The sequence below is a fragment of the Megalobrama amblycephala genome, linkage group LG5 (assembly GCF_018812025.1).
Source record: "Megalobrama amblycephala isolate DHTTF-2021 linkage group LG5, ASM1881202v1, whole genome shotgun sequence".
NCBI classification, from domain to species: domain Eukaryota; kingdom Metazoa; phylum Chordata; class Actinopteri; order Cypriniformes; family Xenocyprididae; genus Megalobrama; species Megalobrama amblycephala.
In genome coordinates, this window is record NC_063048.1 from 36,223,105 (window position 1) to 36,243,677 (window position 20,573).

The 20,573-nt window shown below is 30.7% G+C and overlaps 1 protein-coding gene across 1 annotated transcript in view; it reads left to right on the plus strand.

Annotated features, from left to right (window-relative positions):
- The window catches only part of eif2ak4 (eukaryotic translation initiation factor 2 alpha kinase 4), a 45,194-nt gene that overhangs the window by 3,452 nt on the left and 21,169 nt on the right, over positions 1-20,573 (plus strand). The window contains 20 exon segments of the mRNA XM_048192104.1: positions 615-717; positions 803-976; positions 1,062-1,142; positions 3,075-3,211; positions 3,294-3,394; positions 3,478-3,635; positions 5,259-5,794; positions 7,654-7,769; positions 7,845-7,999; positions 9,334-9,755; positions 12,355-12,427; positions 12,505-12,594; positions 12,663-12,785; positions 13,746-13,850; positions 14,055-14,118; positions 14,397-14,476; positions 14,546-14,647; positions 16,358-16,408; positions 16,488-16,724; positions 16,866-16,941. Of these exon segments, the coding sequence (XP_048048061.1) occupies positions 615-717; positions 803-976; positions 1,062-1,142; positions 3,075-3,211; positions 3,294-3,394; positions 3,478-3,635; positions 5,259-5,794; positions 7,654-7,769; positions 7,845-7,999; positions 9,334-9,755; positions 12,355-12,427; positions 12,505-12,594; positions 12,663-12,785; positions 13,746-13,850; positions 14,055-14,118; positions 14,397-14,476; positions 14,546-14,647; positions 16,358-16,408; positions 16,488-16,724; positions 16,866-16,941 (2,984 nt within the window).

Below are 20,573 nucleotides of genomic sequence, written 5' to 3' on the forward strand. Positions count from 1 at the left end.
TTTTATTTTTTAGATCTTTTAGTTATCGCACCTTTTCATGAAATAGTACCAAATACACATGAATAATACAAAAGTAAAATAATGCATCTTTTTTAGTACGTTTTGTTTAGATTTTTTTTATTTAAAATATATTTACTTATTGAACTTTTTCATTTTCATGCAGTTAAAATAGTACCTAATACACAAATTAAAAAAAAGCATCTCTTTTAGTTTTAGTATAATAAATAATTATTATTATTTATTTTTTGGCACTTTTTCATTTTCACACAAATGAAATGCTGGCAAGTACACACAAATAATGCAAAAATAAAACTGCATCTTATTCTAGTGTTTTATTTAGATTTTTATTTATTTATTTATTTTTTAATTAGATGTTTTACTTATTGCACTTTTTAATTTTCACACAGATGAAATAGTGCTGGGACAATATATCGATGCATCGCGATTCATGAATCATTTTTGATATTTTTCGAATGCATCGCAAATCGATTCTGAGTTTAGTTTTTAACAGCAGATGGCGCTCTGGGCTAGTTTTAAACCGCACGCTCAAATGCTCATGAAGAAGAGCGCTCGTGATAAAGCTGTGTTTTGTGTTTGGTGTCATGTGACGTCAGGCCTCCAGAGCTGGAGCTGAAGAACGCTAAAGGACTGTCCTTCGACAAACTGGAGAAACTCCAGACGGAGCTCGACAAGCTGGCCAGAGCGCGATGTGGAGAGGTGAGGAATGAAGGACGCTTTGCATTGATCAAACACAGTTCTGATGTCACAACAGCATCTGATCAGGTGATCTCTGCTCTGTCAGGTGATGATCTTTGAGCTGGCGGACTGTGTTCAGTGTTTTCTGACGGAGCACAACGTTCCTCCCTCCAGCTCCTTCCACGAGGAGATGCTGAAGAACCAGCGGCGGCAGCAGGAGCGTCTGGCCCTGGAGCAGCAGCAGAAGATGGATCAGCGCCGCAGACAGGAAGAGCAGACCGTACATCACTTCCTGCTGCGCACTCAGCTGTATCTCTGTCTCTGTGTGCTTCAGTAAACTTCATCTCAGTGTTTCTCTTCCACAGCAAAACGAGATCCTGGCGGAGATTCAGAGGAGAGAGGAGGAGAGACGGGAGGAGAGGAGGAGGAAGGAGATGGCCAAACTGGTGAGATCTTCCTCTCTTCTCTCGTTCATCTTCAGATTCAGTTTCTGCAGCAGAAGACAGAGAAAAATCTCATCATCAGACGTCTTTTAGCTTCAGTGCATGATATATCGTCTGATCTGACTGCAGTTATTTGAGATTAACACAATAATTGTGCAGTTTATCTTTCAATCACATCAAGCCATTCATTATAATGAGATGAAATTAAAGGGTTAGTTCACCCAAAAATGAATATTCTGTCATTAATTTCTCACCCTCATGTCGTTCCACATCTATAAGACTTACGGTGAGAGTAAATGATGACAGTTTTTCATTTTTGGGTGAACTGTCCCTTTAAGAGTTTTTAGAAATTACACCAAATGTGCAGTTATGTGTCTTCATTTATGTGTTTAATCAGACTATTATATTATATTTAAAAAAACAATATATATAAATGTCATTATTTTATATAATTAATTTAATATTTTATTAATTAGTATTATTATGTTAAGTATATAACTAATAATTAATTCTTAATTATTTATGTTCACAGCATTGAATTAAATAATATTATATTTCATGTTATTCATATTGTTGTTATATCATAATAGTTATATTACGTTATTTTTTATTATATTTAAATAATTATTTAAAAATATAATTAATTATTTTTATATAATTTATTATATATAAATATATAATAAGTATTATGTTACATAAAATTATTCATTATAAATTGATAATTATTAATTGCTTTTTCACAGCATTGAAGTAAATCATGGGCCTATTTTATTATAGTTTTTATTATTATACTATAATTAAGTGTAATTAATCATTAATAGTTAATAATTATTAATGAATTTTCACAGCATTGAAATAAATTGTATTATATTTTGTTTAGTTATATTATGTTATGTTGTTATATTATAATATTAATGTTATATTACATAATTTTTATTATATTTAAATAATTAGTTTTATAAAATTAACTTATCCTTTTACTATAACTTATGTAATTAAGGAGTATATATAATTAAGTATAAACTTAGTATTATATTATATTAATTAATTATCTAATAATTTATTATTATATTATATTCATTTGTTTGATTAATATTAATTAATTAATTAATTAATTAATTAATTTTCACAGCATTGAAATAAATCATATGGGCCTATTTTATTACAGCATCATTTATTATATAAATGTAACTAATACATTTTATATATATATATATATATATATATATATATATATATATATATATATATATATATATATATATATATATATTTAGTATTAATGGATTAATTATTAATTAATAATTATTTCTTTATTTTCACAGCATTGAGGTAAATCATATAGGCCTATTTTATTATATTTTTATTATATTATAGTTAAGTCTATAATTAGTAGTTAATCATTATTAAATAATTTTCATTGCATTTAAGTAAATTATATTTTATGTATTTTTATATATTATTTTATGTTATATTAAAATATTAAAGTTATATTACATTATTTTTATTATATTTAAATAATTTAATATAACAATTTAACAAATTATTTTATCATAATTTATATAATTATTATGTATAATTAGGTATATATTTAGTATTATATTAATTAATTATATTGATTAGTTTTATATTATATTAATTATATAACTAGTATTAGTTATGTAATTAATATAATATAAATTAATAATATAATATATAATATAAATATTATATAATACTAAATATAATTAGTATTATATTAATTGATTAATTTAATTATTAATTAATTTTCACAGCATTGAAGTAAATCATATGGGCCTGTTTTATTAATTATATGATTGACAGGTCTATTCATGATAGTGATAGGTCCAATGATGATTGACAGGTCTAACAATGATTGACAGGTCTGGCGATGATTGACAGGTCTAATGACAGCATGTGATGTGTGTGATTCAGGAGCGTCTGGAGAGCGTGGTCTCTGTCCCGCCGGCTGTAGAAAGACAAGCGTCAGGCTCCGGCTCTCCTGTGGATCCGTCGGAAGTGAAGAAAGCGCTGGGGAACAGACGGAGAACCACGTCCAGCAGCAGACACCGGTCCGAGCGCCGAACAATCACTGACAGGAACACGTCTGCGGTCACACGGTCTAAAGTGTGTGGTTTTCTTCTTCTTTCCTAGACGAGACACATACAGCGAGGACGGTCCACGTCAGCAGGAAGTGCTTCACTTCAGTAGCAGTCTCCTCGGAGAGGTCGTCGTTCACAAAGGGAAGTGTATAGGTGAGGATTGTGGGCCGTCCGTCGGCGTTGGACACGTTCAGGACTGAGATGAGGTGATGTGTGATGATGTTTCTCTGTGTCAGGTGAGAGCGAGCGACTGGGCCGCAGTGTGTATTACGCCTTCAACTCCACCTCTGGAGATTTCTCCGTCGTGTACGAGTGGATCCTCCGCTGGAACAAGACCGTCGGGAAGTTCTTCACCAGCCAGGAGAAGGAGAAGATTGAGAAATGCAAAAAACAGGTAGAAAATCAACTAATCAGAGTGGTTTAAATGTCATGGAGAACATATTTAGCCATTAATCTGACTTAATTATCAAACATTAAATCATTGAATCATTGAATGAATCGTCACATTTATTTTTATAGCGCTTTATACAATAAAGTTCACGTTTGTTAGGTTTTCCTTCACTATCTGATATATTTTAGTTTTATAAAGAAATTCTTACATTGACACATTTTATGCATTTAAATGTGTGATTCATATATCAATATAGCTATAAAAAAATAGCAATAATAAATAAATACTACTTCACTGTAAAATAAAACAATTGTGTATTTAAGAAAAAATAAATTAAAAAAAATATATTTTTTTTTACATTGCAATAAAATGTACAAAATTACAATAATATTTATGATTGCCTTAATTTCCTTATTTTTAAATATTAATCCATTGGACTTTTATTTTGAATAAATGAACGAACGATTGAACTACCAGTCGAGACTCACTATCTGATAAAATATTTTAGTTTCATAAAGAAATTCACACTTTGGCACATTTTTATCTGTCTAATTCATGCGTTTAAATGTATGATTAAATAACAGTATGGCTATTAAAAAAATAATAATAAATAAAAACAAAAACAAAATAAAAAATATTACTTCACTAAAATAAAAAATGTGTATTTAAAAAAATATACATTTTTATATTACATTAAAAATAAAATTTACAAAATTACAATATATATATATATAAATATATATATAATATTTATGGCTGCCTTAATTTCTTTATTTTTAAACAATAATCCATTGGACTTTTATTTTTATAAATGAATGAATGAACGATCGAACACTACCAGTCGAGAGTCACTATCTGATTTAATATTTTAGAAATTCATACCTTGTCACAATTTTATCTGTCTAATTTCATGCATTTAATTTTGTGATTTATATATCAATATAGCTATAAAATAATAGTAATAATAAATATTACTTCACTGTAAAATAAAAATGTGAATGTGTTTAAGAAAAATAAAATAAAATAAATATATTGATACATTTTTTATTATTAATTTACATTGCAATAAAATACCAAATTACAATAATATTTATGACTGCGTTCATTTCCTCTTTTTCAAACCATTGGACTTTTATTTTGAATGCATGAACAAATGAATGAAGCAACACCACCAATCAAGAGTCACTATCTTATATTTTTATTTTTATAAAGAAATTCATACTTTGGCACAATTTTATCAATCTAATTTCATGCATTTAAATTTAAATTTAAATTTGTGATTTAAATATCAATATGGCTATAAAATAATAATAGTAATAATAATAATAATAATAATAATAAATAAAAAAAACTAAAATAAATATTACTTAACTGTTAAGTTTTTTTTATATTACATTACAATAAAATTGACAAAATTACAATATATATAATATTTACAGCTGCCTTAATTTCCTCATTTTTAAACATTAATCCATTGGACTTTTATTTTGAATGAATGAATGAACGAATGATTGAACACTAAGATATTCATACGTTGGCACAGTTTATCAGTCTAATGTCATGTAATTAAGTCGAATCCTTTAGATCAGGTGGTGTTTAAGGTCACGTTCGTTGTGTTTCCGTCAGATCCAGGGCGCGGAGAGCGAGCTCAACTCTCTGCTGAAGCTGAAGCACCCGAACCTGGTGCACTATCAGGCCCTGATCTGCAGCGAGCGCGACGACTGTCTGGTGGTGGACCTGCTGGCCGAACACGTGCCCGGCTCCAGTCTGGCTCAGAGTCTGTCCGGCGGCGCGCCGGTGCCCGTGGATCAGCTGCGGCGTCACTGCGTCCAGCTGGTGTCCGCGCTCGACTATCTGCACGCCAACTCTGTGGTGCACAAGCAGCTGGGCCCGTCCTGCGTGCTGCTGGACGCTCAGGGCGACGTCCGGCTCGCCGACTACAGTCTGGCCAAACGGCTGGCCGACGTGTGCAGAGAGGACATCTTCGAGCAGGGTCACGTGCGCTTCAGCGAGGACACGCTGCCCACCCGCTCCGGGAAGAAGGGAGACGTCTGGAGTCTGGGGCTGCTGCTGCTGGCGCTCGCTCAGGGACGGGAGGTGAAGGAGTTTCCTGTGACGGTGCCGACGACGCTTCCCGCGGACCTGCGCGACTTCCTCAACAGGTGCGTGCGATGGTTTATTCACAATCGTTTTCATCTGACAAACAAATTTTAATTTACAAATTTTTTTATTTACTTTAAATTATTATTGTTTTTTAATTATTTAATAAGTAATTAATTTATTATTATTTAGTTTAGTTTTGAATTTTTCTGATTTAATGTTTAATGCTAGATTTGAGAACAAAATCTAATTGTGATTTTTTTTTTTTTTTTCAAAAATCCAAGTTTGCTGTGCCTTTTTGTAGAAATGTGTGATTTATGTGTCATGTAGCTATAAAACAATAATAATAATAATAACAAAAAAAAAAAAAAAAAAAAAAATATATATATATATATATATATATATATATATATATATATATATATATATATATATATATATATATATATATAAATCTAAATAAAAACAAAATTTATATTTGTCTTGCAAATGTAAAAATTGAGTATTTAATAATAATAATAATAATAATAGTAATAATTATTATTATTTTAATTACAATTCCCCCTTGTTGAAATTAATATTTCAACAATTCAGTTTTTTTATTTTATTTTAAATGATTAATTTGATAAATTAATTAATTAAATATGTTTTATTATTTATTTATTCTGATTTAGTGTTTTGTTTTTCAAAATTACGATTAAAAAAATTCATATTTGCTGTGCTTATTTGAAAGGCCAGAAATATGTAATTTAATAATAATAATAATAATAATAATAAATTAAAATAAATAATAAATAAAACCTAAATAGACACAAAAAAAATTAGTCTTGTAAATTAATAAAAAAAAAAAATATTAAATAATAACTCCCCTTGAAAATAATATTTCAATAATTCAGTTTTTTATTTTATTTTAAATTATTAATTTTATAAATTAATTAATAATTAATTAAATATTTTTTTATTATTTAATTATTCTGATTAAATGTTTGCTGTGCTTGTTTGTAGGGCCAGAAATATGTGATTTATTAATAATAATAATAATAATAAACAATATATTTAATAAATAAACCTAAATAGAAACAAAGAAATATTAGTATTGTAAATTAATAATAATAATAATAATAATTAAATATTAACTCCCCTTGAAGTTAATATTTCAATAATTTAACAACACATTCACATTTTCATGGTTTTCAGATCAATATTTTAAGTGTTTATAATACAAATAAACATTTTATTTTGAGTGTTTTTATTTTAATTTTTAAATTATTTATTCATATTCATTTTAATTTTATATTATTAGGCCTGCACAATTTTTTTTTCTGTTAAAAATTGATTAAAAAATATATCCAAATTTGCTGTGCTTATTTATAGGGCCAGAAATGTGTGATTATATATTAATACAGATATATATAATAATAATAATAATGATAATAATAATGCTAAATAAAAATAAATATTATTTTAATTTTTCACTGTAAAAAAAATTATTTAAGAAAAGTATTTAAGAAAAGTAATAAATAATAATTATCATTATTTTTCATTACAACTGTAAAAATACAACAATATTTATGGCTGTATTAATTTCTTAATGTTCAAAAATTTGTTTTCTTAATGTTCAAACTTTTATTTTGAAAGAACATTGCAGTGAGCCATTAAAGCTTGTCTTTAGTCGATAAGAGCTTCTCTGTGAAGATGTGTGGCTCATGTCTCGTTCTCAAACGCACATTAAAGCGACTCTGATGGAGTTCATGTCGAGCGTTTACTGTGAATCGATCCTCTCTGAGGCGCTTCACTCTGAAACACGCGTCACATGTGTTTATTTCGTTAAATCACGGCTTCTGCAGACTTCTCAAGACACACACGACTGTGTTTTCATGCAGTAAAAGCTTACAGATAATGGGTTTGTTTGTTTCTGCAGGTGTGTGTGTCTGAACGACGCTGACCGCTGGCACACCCACCAGCTCCTGGATCATCCGTTCCTGCGTCCTCCGTCTCCCAGGCCTGTGGCGGTGTGTCCGGAGTCCAGTCCAGAGGGTGACGCACAGTCTCAGTGTTTGTCCTGTCACATAAATCAGCGTTTATTATAACAAGAGTGTTTGTGTTCCTCAGACACGGGCGTTGATTTCGCCTCCACGGTCGTCCCGCGCAGTCACCTCCTCAGCGCCCCCTTCAGTACGGAGGTGCAGAAGCAGTTCTCGCGCTACTACAACGAGTTCTCCGAGCTGCAGCTGCTGGGGAAGGGGGCGTTCGGGGCCGTTATTAAGGTATTAACCCTCAGTCTGACCCCGCTGACCGTTTCCTTCGTTTTTAAAAAGGGTTCCCTTCATCTCAGGGGCATGAGACTCTGAATCTTCCTGAATAATCATTCTATAAGTGCACACAAAATCTGGGCTTGATTTGGTTGTTCTAAAGGTGCGTAAAAAAAAAAAAATCACTGTTTTAGTCCCTCGGGGTCAGATTGACCACACAAAAAAAAAAAAAAAATCCAGAATAAATCTGAAATGTTCTACATTTCCATAAAGGTCTGGTCATAGACCATAAACACTAAGTGGAACGAACTTTCTATCTCATACACACACACACACACACACACACACACACACACACACACACAATCTCCATTGACCTCTATTGGACATATGTGGTCGTTGCACTTTCTTTCTTTAACTGTAATTCCTGAAGTTTTTCCACAAACCTGTAGATGGCAGTATTCTATCCCTAACACATAGAGCAATGTCCAAATACAATTTAGATTTAATTATTTTCATCATTAAAGTGATTTTTTCATTAAAAATCAATGTTTCATAAGCCAAATTATGACATGGTTAAGTAATTGTGCAGTAAATAAATAAAAAAAATACAAAATATCCACAAAAACACAGCATAAATGCATAGATGAGAAGTAAATAAAAAATTATATTTAGTTTATTATATAAAAAATGTATATTTCCTTATGCAATTTGGGATCAATCTGACCCCGAGGGACTAAAACGTCGGTACAATTAAAGGGTTAGTTCATCCAAAAATGAAAATAATGTCATTACTCACCCTCATGTCGTTCCACACCCGTAAGACCTTCATTCATCTTCAGAACACAAATTAAGATATTTTTGATGAAATCCGATGGCTCAGTGAGGCCTGAGCAATGACATTTCCTCTCTCAAGATCCATTAATGTACTAAAAACATGTTTTTTTTTCTATAGTGATGGCCGATTTCAAAACACTGCTTCAGGAAGCTTCGGAGCGTTATGAATCTTTTGTGTCGAATCATGATTCGGATCGCGTGTCAAACGGCTGAAATCACGTGACTTTGGTGCTCCGAACCGCTGATTCGACACTGATTCATAATGTTTTTAGTACATTAATGGATCTTGAGAGAGGAAATGTCATTGCTGGCTATGCAGGCCTCACTGAGCCATCAGATTTCATCAAAAATATCTTAATTTGTGTTCTGAAGATGAACGAAGGTCTTACGGGTGTGGAACGACATGAGGGAGAGTCATTAATGACAGAATTTTCATTTTTGGGTGAACTAACCCTTTAATGCAGTAGTTTTCTGCATGTATGAATGCTTCTCTTTGTGTTTTTCTCCTCCAGGTCCAGAATAAGCTGGATGGTTGTTATTACGCGGTCAAGCGGATCCAGGTGAATCCGGCCAGTAAGCAGTTCCGGCGGATCAAAGGTGAGGTCACGCTGCTGTCGCGCCTCAACCACGAGAACATCGTGCGCTACTACAACGCCTGGATCGAGCGGCACGAGACGCCTTCCACCGGAGCGCTGACCAGCGACAGCTCCGAGGCGTTCAGCAGCCCCGAGAGACACTCGCGACCCGCGGCTCCGGCACGCCGCAACGAGCTGGGCCTGACGGACAACATCGAGGAGGACGCGCCGCCGCCCGCCCTCGCCAGCTCCGTGGAGTGGAGCACCTCTCTGGAGAGATCCACCAGCGCCAAGTGCGACTCCGCGGACGACGAGGAGGACGACGATGAAGAGGAGGATGTGTTCTGTCTCTCCTTCCTGTGAGATTCCTGCTGGCCAATCATGTGTTTTGTGTTAGCCAATGTTTGCAGCCCTCCTCACAGCGACTCCGAGAGCGACTTCATCTTCGACAACGCTGATGTCATTTCAATTTATATTGAATGTTAGCAATAAAAAAATAAAATTTCTAATTAATTTAAATCATTAAACTTATACAATTTAACAATTTATTAAAAGTTTAACAATTTTTTTTTCCAAATTCCGTTTTTCCCTTTACAATTTTTTTGGATTCAGCTTTTTTTCTAATTTTTTAATTTTTCTGGACTCTGATTTAATGGTTAAATTAAATGTTAGTAATCAAAAAACACATCTAATTAATCAAAATCAAGAAATGTATACAATTTAACAACAATTTATTTAAATATTAAAGTTTAACAAAAAATAAACGTTTCGTGTATAAAATACGCTTTATTTTTTTCTGGATTACATTTTTTTTCCCGTTTTTTATTTTTTATTTTTCTGGACTCTAATTTAATGGTTAAATTAAATGTTAGTAATCTACGGAAGAGGATTAGGGCCAAGCAATAATAAAAAATAAAATCATCTCAAGATTAAAGTTGTTAAATTTAGAGAAAAAACTCGTTAAATTTCGAGAAAAAACTCGTTAAATTTAGAGAAAAAACTCGTTAAATTTCGAGAAAAAAGTCTAAATAAAATGTTGAGAATAAACTCGTTAAATTTCGAGAAAAAACTCGTTCAAATTTCAAGAAAAAAGTCTAAATAAAATGTTGAGAATAAATTCGTTAAATTACGAGAAAAAACTCGTTAAATTTCAAGAAAAAGGTCTAAATAAAATGTTGAGAAAAAACTCGTTAAATTTCGAGAAAAAACTCGTTCAATTTCAAGAAAAAAGTCGAAATAAAATGTTGAGAATAAACTCGTTAAATTTCGAGAAAAAACTCGCTAAATTTCGAGAAAAAAGTTGAAATAAAATGTTGAGAATAAATTCGTTAAATTACGAGAAAAAACTCGCTAAATTTCGAGAAAAAAGTCGAAATAAAATGTTGAGAATAAATTCGTTAAATTACGAGAAAAAACTCGCTAAATTTCGAGAAAAAAGTTGAAATAAAATGTTGAGAATAAATTCGTTAAATTACGAGAAAAAACTCGCTAAATTTCGAGAAAAAAAGTCTAAATAAAATGTTGAGAATAAACTCATTAAATTTCGAGAAAAAACTCGTTAAATTTCGAGAAAAAAGTCTAAATAAAATGTTGAGAATAAACTCGTTAAATTTCAAGAAAAAGGTCTAAATAAAATGTTGAGAAAAAACTCGTTAAATTTCGAGAAAAAACTCGTTCAATTTCAAGAAAAAAGTCTAAATAAAATGTTCAGAATAAACTCGTTAAATTTCAAGAAAAAGGTCTAAATAAAATGTTGAGAAAAAACTCGTTAAATTTCGAGAAAAAACTCGTTCAATTTCAAGAAAAAAGTCGAAATACAATGTTGAGAATAAACTCGTTAAATTTCGAGAAAAAACTCGCTAAATTTCGAGAAAAAAGTTGAAATAAAATGTTGAGAATAAATTCGTTAAATTACGAGAAAAAAACTCGTTAAATTTCGAGAAAAAAAGTCTAAATAAAATGTTGAGAATAAACTCATTAAATTTCGAGAAAAAACTCATTCAATTTCAAGAAAAAAGTCTAAATAAAATGTTGAGAATAAACTCGTTAAATTTCGAGAAAAAACTCGTTAAATTTCGAGAAAAAAAGTCTAAATAAAATGTTGAGAATAAATTCGTTAAATTACGAGAAAAAACTCGTTAAATTTCGAGAAAAAAAGTCTAAATAAAATGTTGAGAATAAATTCGTTAAATTACGAGAAAAAACTCGTTAAATTTCGAGAAAAAAAGTAAATAAAATGTTGAGAATAAACTCATTAAATTTCGAGAAAAAACTCGTTCAATTTCAAGAAAAAAGTCGAAATAAAATGTTGAGAATAAACTCGTAAATTTCGAGAAAAAACCAAACCCACCGGGCTTGGGCCCGCCATCGCTGCTCGCAGCTATATTTTTTTTTATTATTGCTTGGCCCTAATCCTCTTCCATAGTAATCAAATATGCCTAATTAATTGAAATAATTAAACTTGTACAATTTAACAATTTATTAAAAGTTTAACAAAAATACAATTTTTTTTCCTTCTCTTTTTTTTCTTCCAAATTACGTTTTTCCATTTTTATTTTTCTGGACTCTGATTTAATGGTTAAATTAAATGTTAGTAATCAAATATGCCTAATTAATTGAAATAATTAAACTTGTACAATTTAACAATTTATTAAAAGTTTAACTTTTCAAATTCCGTTTTTTTCGGATTCTACTTTTTTTTTTTTTTTTTTTTTTTTTTTTTTCTAGACTCTGATTTAATAGTTCAATGATGGTGAAATTTTTCAGACCCTATGAAATGTTTTTTATTTTTTCCAAATTCTGTTTTAATTTCTCCGGACTCCGTTTTCTTCCGTTTGAATTTTCCTGGAGGAGGATGTGTCCTGTCTCTGCTTCCTGTGAGATTGCCTCTGTCCAGTCATGTGTTTTGTGTTAGCCAATGTTTGCGTTTCTGACGGTCCTCTGGTTCTCCGCACACAGCCCTCCTGACAGCGACTCCGAGAGCGACATCATCTTCGACAACGCTGACGTCAGCAGGGACAGCTTCCTGCAGGTCAGTCACATGACAGTGGTCACATGATTATATTGTCTCGTGTGTTTTTGTGAAGCACGTCATGTGATTCCCCGCAGGAGGAGCCCAGCAGCAGGAAGGAGGCGGATCCCGTAGAGAGCTCGGACTCGGAGAAGCCGCTCCTGATAGCGCATTACCTGTACATACAGGTGTGTGACGCTGCACATGTGACTTCACAGCAGTGGGAGTGTGTGTAATCGTGCTCTCGTGTGTTCAGATGGAGTACTGTGAGAAAAGCACTTTAAGAGACACCATCGATCAGGGCTTGTATCAGGACGCCAGCCGCCTCTGGAGGCTCTTCCGGGAGATCCTGGACGGTCTGTCCTACATCCATGAACAGGTGAGCACGAGAAATGTGACGTGTGTATAGGTTTTCATTTTTCTGGACTCTGATTTAATGGTTAAATTAAATGTTAGTAATTAATAAATTGTTCAATTGTATACATTTAATGATTTCAATTAATTAGACATTTTTTTTTTTAAGTTTAACAAAGGGCTGTATAAAATATTTTTTATTCTGTGTTTTCAGTTTTAATTTTTCTGGATTCCATTTTAATGGTTTAATTCAATTTTAATAATCAAAAAGCATGTCTAATTAATTGAATTTATAAAACTTAAACAACTTAATTTATCTTTTTTTTTTTCTTTTTTTTTACAATAATAGGGCTCTATAAAAATGTTTTATTTTTCAGAATAATAAAATTTTTCTGAATTTATACGGAAGAGGATTAGGGCCAAGCAATAATAAAAAAAATAAAACCATCTCGAGATTAAAGTTGTTAAATTTCGAGAAAAAAGTCGAGATAAAATGTTGAGAATAAAGTCATTAAATTACGAGAAAAGTCATTAAATTATGAGAAAAATGTCGTTAAATTTCGAGAAAAAAGTCCAGATAAAATGTTGAGAATAAAGTCATTAAATTAACGAATTTATTCTCGGAATTTAACGACTTTTTTCTCGTAATTTAACAACTTTAATCTTGAGATGGTTTTATTTTTTATTATTGCTTGGCCCTAATCCTCTTCCATAAATTTATGATTTAATACAGATTTATTTTCAAAAATAGTGATAATCAAATGAAGGGATAAAACATTAACAAATGATTTAATCAACTGAATATTTAAATAATCTTTTTGCAGTTTAATATTCACAAACTTTAGTTCATATGATGATTTCATCAAGTGTACAGCCCTACTTTTGATTTGTTAATGCTAAATTTCATGTGTGTTATACAGTGAATTCAGTTTTCAGGATTCTGTGATTCTGCTGAAATGACAGTAATATAATGTCTGTTTCACAGGGAATGATCCACAGAGACCTGAAGCCTGTCAACATCTTCCTGGACTCTCAGGATCACGTGAAGATCGGAGACTTCGGCCTGGCGACGGATCACCCAGCGAATGTGGTACTGCGTGTGTTCGTCATGTGACGATTAGATGAATGTCTGTATGTGTGCCGTAGATTGACATGAAACAGCAGTTTTGATCCTTTTGAACTAGTGCATGTTCAGACAGTGCTGTCCATCTTCACACATTCACTCATGCATTATTCATGAGAGCGTATTGTTTTCTGATTGGCACACGTAACTGACGCGTCATGTGTGTTTCAGGCTGCAGGTAAACTGGAGGTGGAGGAAAGCAGCTCAGGGTTTGTCCCCAAACCAGATCCAACAGGTAATAATTTAACCATTAAATTGGAGTCATTATATATAAGCACATACATATATTCAGTTATACAGTTTAAAGCACAAAAATGTAAAAACCAAGTGTAGTTTTTGTATTATAATAAATGAAATAATTTTGCTTGTGCGTGTCTTCTTTAATCCCCTCATTAAGGAAAAACACAATATTTGATAAGCGTCAAACCCTGTAATATTCAGTATATATGGGAAATATTTGAGTGTATGACTTTTGTATATCGCCGTACTCATATTGTTGTTTGTATTTCCCAGATAACATGACCGGTATGGTCGGCACGGCTCTTTACGTCGGTCCAGAGGTTCAGGGAAACACTAAAGCCACGTACAACCAGGTATGAAAGATCCCGCTCTTTTCCTCATTCAGACGTCTTCCGTCACTGACGCTGTTCGTGTCTCTGTAGAAAGTGGATCTGTTCAGTCTGGGCATCATCCTGTTCGAGATGTCCTACCGACCCATGACCACCGCGTCAGAACGCATATTTGTGCTCAGCCAACTCAGGAAAGTGAGTCTCGAAAAACACAGTAAAAATAGTGAAATATGTGTTTTCAATGTGAATATATTGCGAAATGGAATTTATATCATGTGATCAAACCTGAATTTTCATCATATTAGAATGATTTCTGGCACTGAAGACTGGAGTAATGATGCTGAAAAATTCAGCTTTGATCACATGATATAAATTACATCTTACAATATATTCACATAGAAAACACATCATTTACATTATAATAATATTTCACAATTTTTAGTGTATTTTTGATCAAATAAATGCAGCAAAAACATTAAAAAACAGTAAAAATAGTGAAATTTGTGTTTTCAATGTGAATATATTGCGAAATGGAATTTATATCATGTGATCAAACCTGAATTTTCATCATATTAGAATGATTTCTGGCACTGAAGACTGGAGTAATGATGCAAAAAATTCAGCTTTGATCACATGATATAAATTACATCTTACAATATATTCACATAGAAAACACATCATTTACATTATAATAATATTTCACAATTTTTAGTGTATTTTTGATCAAATAAATGCAGCAAAACATTAAAAAATACAGTAAAAATGGTGAAATATGTGTTTTCAATGTGAATATATTGCGAAATGGAATTTATATCATGTGATCAAACCTGAATTTTCATCATATTAGAATGATTTCTGGCACTGAAGACTGGAGTAATGATGCAAAAAATTCAGCTTTGATCACATGATATAAATTACATCTTACAATATATTCACATAGAAAACACATCATTTACATTATAATAATATTTCACAATTTTTAGTGTATTTTTGATCAAATAAATGCAGCAAAAACATTAAAAAACAGTAAAAATAGTGAAATTTGTGTTTTCAATGTGAATATATTGCGAAATGGAATTTATATCATGTGATCAAACCTGAATTTTCATCATATTAGAATGATTTCTGGCACTGAAGACTGGAGTAATGATGCAAAAAATTCAGCTTTGATCACATGATATAAATTACACTTTACTATATATTCACATAGAAAACACATCATTTAAATTATAATAATATTTCACAATTTTTAGTGTATTTTTGATCAAATAAATGCAGCAACAACATTAAAAAACAGTAAAAATAGTGAAATTTGTGTTTTCAATGTGAATATATTGCGAAATGGAATTTATATCATGTGATCAAACCTGAATTTTCATCATATTAGAATGATTTCTGACACTGAAGACTGGAGTAATGATGCAAAAAATTCAGCTTTGATCACATGATATAAATTACACTTTACTATATATTCACATAGAAAACACATATTTTGAATTACAATAATATTTCACTATTTTTAGTGTATTTTTTATCAAATAAATGCACTAAAAACATTAAAAAACATAGTAAAAATAGTGAAATATTATTATAATTTAAAATGTTTTTTTCTATGTGAATATATTGTGAAATATAATTTATACCATGTGATCAAAGCTGAATTTTCATCATATTAGAATGATTTCTGACACTGAAGACTGGAGTAATGATGCTGAAAATTCAGCTTTGATCACATGATATAAATTACACCTTACTATATATTCACATAGAAAACACATATTTTAAATTATAATAATATTTCACTATTTTTACTGTATTTTTGATCAAATAAATGCAGCAAAAACATTAAAAAACATCAGTTTTCTTCAAATGCTCACTCATGATTCCCTTCTGTCTGTCCTGCAGGAGCCGATTAGTTTCCCTGAAGACTTTCACGAGTTAGAGAGTGGGATGCAGGTGAACGTCATTTCTCGTCCGTGTTTGTGCTCTCTCACATCAGCCCTCGCGTTATTACCCAGAGTTCCTGTTCCTGCAGATGAAGGTGATCAGCTGGCTGTTGAATCACGACCCGGCGCTGCGTCCGACGGCGGTGGAGCTGCTGAAGAGCGATCTTCTTCCCCCGCCGCAGATGGAGGAGTCGGAGCTCCACGAGGTGCTGCAGCACACCATGGCCAACGTCAGCGGGAAGGCCTACCGCACCATGGTCAACCAGCTCTTCTCGCAGAACATCTCGCCCGTCATGGACTTCACCTACGACATCGACATCCACAAGGTAGAAGAGCTGAAAACACTGAGCAGAAGTGTGTGAATCTAGATTTAATGACATAAACTCTGTTCAGATGCACGAGTCTGTCCACACCAGCAGGTGGCGCTGTGCTCTTATTTATCTGTCTGATCTGGTTCTGTTCTGCAGGGCAGTTTTCACTTCACCACAGCTAAACTCCAGCAGTACGTGTACGAGACGGTCACCAGGATCTTCAGACGACACGGTGAGGGACACACAGGGGCATTGTGGGTCATGTTTTCCCTTCCTCTGCACTCAGATTGACCTGCTGGAGAACAAATAATGATTTTACATAAAAAGTGGGATTCTAGAAGACATAAAAGCAATAAAACATCTTATAAAGTGGATTATTCTGCCTCTAAAATGTAATTAGATGACCTCTGAACTAGGCTTTATGGATTTAATCCAACAATATTATATTATATTATATTAAATTATTAATTTTCACTGCATTAAAACGCAAATCATATGCGTCTAATTTTTTATATTATATTATATTATATTATATTATATTATATTATATTAATATTTATTAATTTTTACAACATTTAAACGCTAATCATGGCCGTTTTAATTATTATATTATATCATATTATATTAGATTAGATTAGATTAGATTATATTAGATTAGATTAATAAATATTAATTTTCACAACATTAAAATGCAAATAATATGGGCCTATTTTTTATTATTATATTAATTATATTATATTATATTAATATTATTAATTTTCACAACATTTAAATGCTAATCATATGGTCCATCTTAATTATTATATTATATTATATTATATTATATTATATTATATTAATATTATTAATTTTTTAAATGCTAATCATATGGTCCATCTTAATTATTATATTATATTATATTATATTATATAAATAAATATTATATTTTCACAACATTAAAACCTTAATCATATGGGCCTATTTTTTATTATTATTATTATTTTATATTATATTATATTATATTATATTAATATTATTAATTTTAACAACATTAAAATGCAAATCATATGGGCCTATTTTTTATTATATTATATTATATTATATTATATTATATTATATTATATTAAATTAAATTAAATTAAATTAAATTAAATTAGATTAGATTAGATCATTCATTTTCACTGCATTAAAACGCAAATCATATGGGCCTATTTTTTATTATATTATATTATTATATTATATTATATTATATTATATTAATATTATTAATTTTAACAACATTAAAATGCAAATCATATGGGCCTATTTTTTATTATATTATATTATATTATATTAAATTAAATTAAATTAAATTAAATTAAATTAAATTAAATTAGATTAGATTAGATCATTCATTTTCACTGCATTAAAACGCAAATCATATGGGCCTATTTTTTATTATATTATATTATATTATATTATATTATATTATATTATATTATATTAAATTAAATTAAATTAAATTAAATTAAATTAGATTAGATTAGATCATTCATTTTCACTGCATTAAAACGCAAATCATATAGGCCTATTTTTTTATTATTATTATTATTATTATTATTATTATTATTTTATTTTATATTATATTCATATTATTAATTTTAACAACATTTAAACACTAATCATATGGCTGTTTTAATTATTATATTAAATTATATTATATTATATTATATTATTAAATATTATATTTTCACAGCATTAAAATGGAAATCATTTGGGCCTCTTTTATTATTATATTTTAATATGTAATATTATGTAATATGTATGTAATTATAATTAATTGTATAAATATTATGAATTTTTACAGCATTAAAATATAAATCATATGGGCCTATTATTATATTATTATTCTCATATAGGTCTATTTTATTATCATTATTTTATTATGTTATATTATATATGAATTAATTGTATAAATATGAACTTTCACAGCATTAAATATATTTATATATTTATAAAGCGACAGAAAACAGGCAAGCAAAAGAAAATGAATCGTAATAGTTTTATTACAGTGAATCGTCGGCACAGATCACATGATGGTGTCAGGCCTGCGCTCAACCGGAGTAAAATCACAGTAACGCACTTCCTCTTGTGTTTTACTGCTGTACTCAAGCAGACGCAGTTATTATCGCCCAATAATCTGAACAGGAAGTGAAGTGCAGAAGTGTCCACATGATGTTGTTCGTGTCCAGCTGAAGGTGTCGCGGTTTATTCTCGTGTAAAGCGGCTCATATGACGGAAATGCCGCCGTCTGTCCGCCGTCGCTCAGGGGTCAAAGGGGATGAAGCGCTGCCGTTATGTGTTTATGAGCACAGTGAATGTCCCAGGAAAACATGTCTGGTATTGTTTGTGTTTACGGTGAATTATAACGCTGGAATATTGTGGAGCTGAAGGGAAGTGAAGATATGTTCTCTAATATCCTGTTAAGACAAACCGTATTTGCTGCATACTTTGTGTTATGCCTGTTTGTTTAGTTTTTGACTGATTGCGTAACAATGTATGGCTGTTAACATCAGAAATCTGAGCTGGACGAGATTTGAAACTGAATCTCTCAGAGCTTAATTTAAAGTAGTTAAACCTGAGTTAAACTGCTCTGATGTGATTTAAAGACACGGTACATACTGGAAAAAGAAATATTATTCTAGTTTATTGTGACGGCGTCAACCCTAACACACATTTACACTAAATATTACAAATAAAACTGAAAAACTTAAAGATAAACAGTAGTTTTTAACTAAATATTTGGCTGAAAATGTTCTGGACACTACTGAGTGAATCAAAGGAATCACTGAATCATTTGCTTTCTATATGATTCAGTTTGCTAAACTGAATCATGTTGTTAGTTAACCAACAACACGGTAACATTTTGCCAAAAGTAGTTCATTACTGCACTACAAAGTAGGGAGTGAATCAAATGAGTCTGTGAATCTTTCCTTCTTTCCAGTTTGCAAAACTGAATCATGTTATTAGTTAATCAACAACTCTGATTAAAATTTGTCAAAGTAGTTTGATACTACACTACAAATATGGACTTCTGGGAACACTATTGAGTAATGAATCAAATGAATCATTTGATAAGTCTTTTGAAGTGATTCATTGAAATGAACTTTCTGAATGATCCAATTTGCAAAACTGAGTCATGTTGTTTGTTAGTTACTCAAAACCACTGGGAACATTTTGCAAGAAATAGTTGGTTACTACACTACGTACTAAGTATAGACTACTGGGAACGTTATTGAGTGAATCAAATGAATCATTTGATGAGTCTGATTAATTGAAATTAACTTTCTGAATGATCCAATTTGCAAAACTGAGTCATGTTGTTTGTTAGTTACTCAAAACCACTGGGAACATTTTGCAGAAATAGTTGGTTACTACACTACGTACTAAGTATAGACTACTGGGAACATTATTGAGTGAATCAAATGAATCATTTGATGAGTCTGATTAATTGAAATTAACTTTCTGAATGATCCAATTTGTGAAACTGAATCATGTTGTTGGTTACTCAACAAAATGGAAACATTTTGCAAAAGTAGTTGGATACTACCCTACAAAGTATGGACTTCTGTGAACAATTAAGTGAATCAAATCTGTGAATCTTTCTTTTATATTTATTTATTTATTTATTTATTTATTTTTTATATTTTATATCAACTAAGTCATGTTAGTTAATTAAAAACAAACTGGTACACTTTTTGCAAAATTATTTGGCTAAGCAGCTACAGTTTGGACTTCTGGGAACATTGAATAATGAATCAAGTGAATCATTTGATGAGTCTTTTGAAATGTTTTATTGAAATGAACTTTCTGAATGATCCAATTTGCTAAACTGAATCATGTTGT